The following is a 6,229-nucleotide window of genomic DNA, read 5'->3' on the forward strand; positions in this document are numbered from 1 at the left end:
TTCAAAAAAAACATAAACCCCAGCCACAGAAATGCTGACGCGTAGATGCCTATTGGTCCCGGTTGGTGCCACCAACCGGGACCAAAAGGTCTCCTGCCTGGGCTCTGCGCACTGCCCACGTGGAGGCCCATCAGTCCCGGTTCTGGATTGAACCGGCACTAAATGGTCGGGGCATTAGTACCGACACTTTAGTCCCGATTCAGGAACCGGGACTAAAGGCCCTTACGAACCGGGACTATAGGCCCTTTTTCTACCAGTGGTATTATCATTCTTCAAACTATTTCTAGTTTATTCTCGGATATTCTCCTGACCTCAAGAACAAGATAGAAGAATAATCAATCTTATTTACATACTAGGTAAGGTAGTATACATGAAGGAATAAGCAGACCCCCAATCAGAGCCGCGTAAACTTCACATCCTTGCTGAGGGGCAAAACATCGGTATATGTCCAATATACTCTAGGGAAGGAAGAGTACACATCACAAGTGTACGTACGTACAACCTACTGTATAATTCATGCAATCATGCATGCACGCACGTACGGTTCTCTAATGAACAAATACGATGGACAGACACGTATAAACATTGGGTACATCCACAGATTGATGCGTCCACGCGGTGGTATATAGCTTAGGCAGCTGCATGCTAGAGAACATGTTTCATCAGAAGGAGATGAAAGAATTGGCCATGTCGTACTTCATCTTCTCGAGGTTGGGCGAGATGGCGAACTTGATCATGGGCGGCGGCCCGCAGGCGAGCGCGAGGGTGTCGTCGCCGCCCTCGGGGACGTGCGCCCGCAGGATGTCCTCCGTCACGAACCCCACGCTGAACCTCCACCCGTCCTCCGGCCGCTTCACCTGGTCGATCACGTACCACACCTTGAGCCTCTCCGGGTACTCGGCCGCCCACCGGTCCAGCTCGTCGCGCAGCAGGATGTCGTCCTCGCTCCGGTTCGCGTACACCAGGTGCATCTCCGTCTCGTCCTCCGGCTGGTCGCGCAGCACGGCCTGGATCACCTGGTACATGGGCGTGATCCCGCTGCCGCCGCAGATCATGGCCAGCCGCCGCGCCCGCCGCTGCTTGCCGTTGATGACGAAGTTGCCGCGGCCGGTGTACTCCACGTGGCCCAGCGGGCCCTTGACGTCGATGCAGGAGCCGAGCTGGAGCGACTCCAGGTACTGCGTCATGAGCCCGCCGTTGGGGAACTTGGGGTGCTCGTCCCGGAAGTAGACCTTGACGAGCAGCTCGAACTGGCCGATCTCGTCCACCATGCTCGTTGGCGTGTAGGCGCGCATGCAGAGCTTGCCGTCGATGGTGGCGCAGACGAAGATGTGCTTGCCGACGGGGAGGCCGAGCACCTGGTCGGACGACGGCAGCGCGAAGCGGAAGAGGCGGACGTCGTGGGAGAGCTCCTTCTTTTCCACGAGGCGGCAGGGCACCTTCTCGCACGGGCTGGAGAGCGCGATGGGCGCGCCGGCGACCTTGGTGGCCTCCCGGATCGGGGCGAGGTGGGAGAGGCTGGACCCGCCGTGCACGGAGTTGTCGGAGTTGTAGCCGGTGCCCGTGGTGATCAGCTCGCCGATGCGGTAGGTGTCGAGGAGCGCCTTGGCCTTGTCGGAGTGGATGGCGTCGAACTCCTCGGTGCAGTCGGATCCCGCGTTGATGAGGATGCTGTCGGCGCCGCCGGGGTGGTCCTTGAGGAAGGCGGTGCAGTCGTAGACGTGGCCGTGCACCACGATCCACGCCGACTCCTTGGACCCGTGCTTGCGCACCTCGGACATGGTGAACTGCTTGTCCGCGACGGTGTTCATGAACGGCGTGGAGGTGCTCCGCTTGAGCCCCGGCGCCGCCGCCTCGGCCGTCTCCAGGTGCTTCTGCCGCGCCATCCAGCCGCCGGTCTGGTTGCCGGGCTGCGTGGGGTGCTCGAAGACCAGCCCGATCTCGCCCTTGTGGGGGCGGCACACGTTGATCTTCACCTTGAACCAGCAGTTGTTCATCATGCCCATGAGGTTCCAGATGAGCTTCTCTGGCTGGGTGTTGTGCGTCTGGTCCCATGCGCGCACCGCCACCTCCTTGGCGCCTAGGAGGTCTAGCACCTCGATCTCAACGGACCAGAAGCACCAGCACCAGTACCGGCCGTACTTGTTGGGCTTCTCCGGGATGTCCAGCGTGCATAGCATCCAACTCTCACCGCCGTCGAGCGTCACCTCCACTCGCGTGACCTTCTTGCCACCGCCTAAAAATCGCAACAGCAAGAAATAAGTGATATGAGTTGGTGATTCGCTCACGGGCTTAACTAGATGATACCCCGCGCGTTGCTAGGGAGTTTGATATATTATACTAGTTTCTAAATATGTGTGAAATACTTATACAACACTTACGGTTTAAATTATGTGACATTTTTTTGCATATGCCGAAACAAAATATTAATATGAAAAGCTATGGATGTCACAATTAAATGTATTGTGATTTAAAACCTACATAGAACGCATTAGTCACTCTTTGATGATGTGCATGTTGCATGGTAAGGAATTTTCATGCGTGGCTCAGACGGATGCTAGTGGCTCAACCTAGTAATGATAACGGCTAAACAAACTTTGATGATGTGGAAGCACGTATGTTAAGATAATTAGAAGCAGTGAGAATCACTCTTGTAAGTACATTGGATACAGGATTACCGTCTGCTAATTAATTATGGCAATAATAAGAGACACCCCCTCCTTCGCTTGAAAAGAAGGTTTTGATAAAAAGTCAAAAGGTACAATGTTTGACCACGTACTAAACATCGCAAAAAGAATAAATACTAGATGAATATCATTAAATAAATGTTAAAATGTGTTTTCATATTAGACATATCTACTGTTATAGTTCCCGGTGGTTTTCCAGTAAATTTGATCAAGCTTTGCGTTGTTTGTTTTCATAGGAAATGTATGTGTCTTGTCATGGGGCACACAGGGGGTACTTAACAAACGCGACGTTTTCTTAATCTTCTTTTAAACAAGAAGTCCCTGTCGGCAAGCAAGCAAGCAAGCAACCCAGCTCGGCCCAAGTGGGAATATTCAGCAGAAAGTATCCAGGGTTGCTGCAGCTGGATTCCGATTCCATTTGTTGATGATTGGCCGGCGAGCTAGTGCCCGTTCCAAAACGGGACGGATCATGCGTGCATGCTTTGTTCACTTGCCTACTTGCCTTTGACCTCCCCACTAGTAGTAGTAATTTGTCCAGCGAGACTTAGCAACATGGCATTGCTCGAATGCTTTTGCTTTGGTTGATGGTCTACGGGTGGTGGTTAGTTGTTTAGCTTTTCAGACTTAGTCCCTCTCTTGTGCCTTTTGCCTTTCTTGCTTGGGCCTTTCTTGTCACTCTCTGGTTCCTATACCTTGTTCGAATCTTGGCTACATATTGCTAAATCTTAGTCGACTGAGACTTAACCTAGCCTCAGTCGATACTACATTTTGTCGGCTCATTGTATGGGTGTGTGTATGAGCACATGTGAACCGAACCATGAGGACTACAGTTTTGTAGGGTAGTTTACTCTTAAAAAATGTCTTATATTTTGATATAGAGGTGGTAGTTTCTTGTAGGGGACTATAGGTTGTACTAGTTGTAATCAGTAGGCGAGTAGAGTTACTATTGAACTGGTGATAGATAGGAGAAAAATCTGGCTGCTGGCTGCGGCTAGCCACACGAATTGTGGCGCCAATTATATGGCTCGCTCTTAATTTGTCCCTTGCTCCACACCCAAGCCGGCACCCCACCAGGTACGACCTGGCAAACCTTGCCACGGGTCCCACACGCCAGACGACTATTCTGCACCGAATTAGTATACTCCTGGCAGCATCCAGTAGCTACCTTAGCTTTTGGACGCCACCAAGTGCCAACGACCCCAGAGCCACAAGAAAAGCGCATGCAATTTTTGTCAAAAAAGAAGAAGAAGGAGAAAAAAGTGCATGCATGCATGGGTTTTATGTATTTTCCTTGGTAGAAAAGTGCACCATGCATGATTCCATGAACCGCAAGGAAAACTACTACTTAACCAGACAACAGACGGCCGGTATCTCTCTTCTTCTCTTGCACCCTTTGGTTTTGGGCTCATATCATATCATATGGTCAATGCTACGGAAGTAGTGGTAGACTGGTAGGGGTAAAATAACAATGACAATGAGTGGCTGCCACCACCCCTCTCAGCTGTTAGTAGTAGAGTAAGTAGGAAATAATGAGTGGCGTTTCCAAATGCTACATGCCATTTTCAAATGCTAGTACACGCCAATGTCAATCAAGTAAGAAAATGCATTCAATGCTTGGTCAAATGTCATAGTAGGCTTTAAACAGTTATACTGAGACTGGTTATACTCTTATTAAGTTTTTTTCTCTCTACTACATGAAAATAAACCATGGTATATATATGCTCCTTCCTCCTTAATTATAGTCAATGATAGCGTACGGAAGCATAGTACATACTCACTCTGTCCCATAATATAAGAACGTTTTTGATACTACACTAGTGTTAGAAACGTTCTTATATTATGGGGCGGAGGGAGTAGTCTCCAATTGGATGGCGTCATGTCATGTACGTATATACTCCACAAGACAACGAAGAAATCTACCAAGCAGCTTCTCTTTTCGGTCGATCCTCTGACTTTTTCTGGAAAGAAAGAAGGTAAAGAAAATGGAGATGGCGCACGTACCGGAGTATGCGTATCCCTTGATGGTGTAGGCGCGCTGGGTGGTGAAGGCGTTGATGGGGAGGATCTCGTCGTGGCCGGGCGTGGTGATCACCGAGTTGGTGTTGAGCTCGTTGATGATGTACTCGGGGCGGTACCACCACGCCTCCGCGTTGGCCAGCTCGGCGTCCACGTGCGATGGCAGCACCCGGTTGTCCCTGAAGTGGTAGTAGTTGTCGGACTCGGCGGGGGTGACCACGATGCGCCGGAGCCACTTCACCATGCGCCCGCCGATGCAGCCCGGGATGAGCACGCGGACGGGGTAGCCGTGGTCGGGCAGCAGCGGCTCCCCGTTCTGCGCGTAGGCGAGCAGGATGTCGCGGGACGGGTCGAGAGCCCACTCCCGGGTCACGCTGGTGCCGTACTTGGAGCCGCCGCCGCCGGGGAGGTCCTCGGCGCCCTCGAAGCACACGTTCAGGGCCTGGCCCTTTTTGGAGGACATGATGCCGCACCGGAGCAGCACGTCGCGGAGGCGGGCGCCGCGCCAGACGGAGGTGGACACGCCCGCGGCGCCCCAGTTGAAGCCCACCGTCTGCTGCACCATGTTCTGCTCCTTGCGGCGGTTGCCGGCGCAGACGAGCGTGGCGGGCAGCTCCGCAGCGGGGAAGGCCGTGGACAGCTCGTCCATGGTGAGCCGCGCGGGGCGGCGGACGAGCCCCGTCACCTCCACCGTCCAGGTGGCCCAGTCGCCCCGGGGCACGGCGCCGTGGTTGCGCACGTAGTGGAGCGGCGCCGGGGTGATGAAGCCGTGGTGCATGAGGCGCGCCAGCGGTGGCTCGCAGTTGAGCGGGTGCTTGCCGGTGAGGCGGATGAGCGAGGGGTTGCGGTCGATCCAGGCGTCCGCGGTGCCCTCGTCGCGCGGGTCGCGCGTCGACGGCTCCACCTCCAGCTGCAGCTGCGAGCCGTACGCCTCCCGCCAGTCCTCCTCCGGCTCCTCGTCGTCCTCGTCCTCCTCCTCTTCCTCGACGAGGGTCTTCCGCGGCGGCGAGATGAGCGGGGGGAAGCCGCAGCCGCGCACCGGCGAGTCGGCGCGGCGACGGATGCCGTTGGAGGCCCCGCTGCGTGCCGGCGGCGAGGTGGCCGGCGCGTCGAGGCGGCCGAACGACGACTGCCGTGGCTCGACCGAAGCGGCCATGCTGTGCTGTGTTTGTGTCGTGGGACAAGTGTTGGGTCGGTTCTGGATTGGTCGCGGCAGAGGAGAGAAGGAACCGGCAGGTAGTGGCCTGGAGGAGAAGTCGTGCAGAGGCTGGTATATATACACCCACGCAACGCCGACGCCGACCTCGCGAGTGGACTGACGTGCGCCTCAAAAGGCCGCTAGCAGCCCTATCCTTATAGTCGACTGGCCTATGAGGCCCTCTCTCTGTTGCTTGTGCATGCCTCGAGCAATTCAGTCAAAATCGAAAAAACGATCGAAACGGTAAACCTATGGACATGCCTTACTAATTATGCGGCTCTCAATTTCACCATCTCCTCGACTTAGATCTTCGATTAGCACCATTGTG

At 54.4% G+C, this 6,229-nt stretch overlaps 1 protein-coding gene across 1 annotated transcript; it reads right to left on the reverse strand.

The window, feature by feature from the left end:
- Nucleotides 1-379: 379 nt before the first annotated feature.
- On the reverse strand, nt 380-5,939 carry LOC119319271 (nitrate reductase [NADH]). The gene is made up of 2 exons (XM_037593760.1): nt 4,689-5,939; nt 380-2,236 (listed from the first exon to the last, which is right to left on the reverse strand). The coding sequence occupies exons 1-2, from the start codon at nt 5,857-5,859 to the stop codon at nt 663-665; spliced, it is 2,745 nt and encodes a 914-aa protein (XP_037449657.1). The 5' UTR covers nt 5,860-5,939; the 3' UTR covers nt 380-662.
- Between the last annotated feature and the right edge of the window lie 290 nt (nt 5,940-6,229).

This window comes from Triticum dicoccoides, chromosome 6A, assembly GCF_002162155.2.
Source record: "Triticum dicoccoides isolate Atlit2015 ecotype Zavitan chromosome 6A, WEW_v2.0, whole genome shotgun sequence".
In the NCBI taxonomy this organism is placed as follows: domain Eukaryota; kingdom Viridiplantae; phylum Streptophyta; class Magnoliopsida; order Poales; family Poaceae; genus Triticum; species Triticum dicoccoides.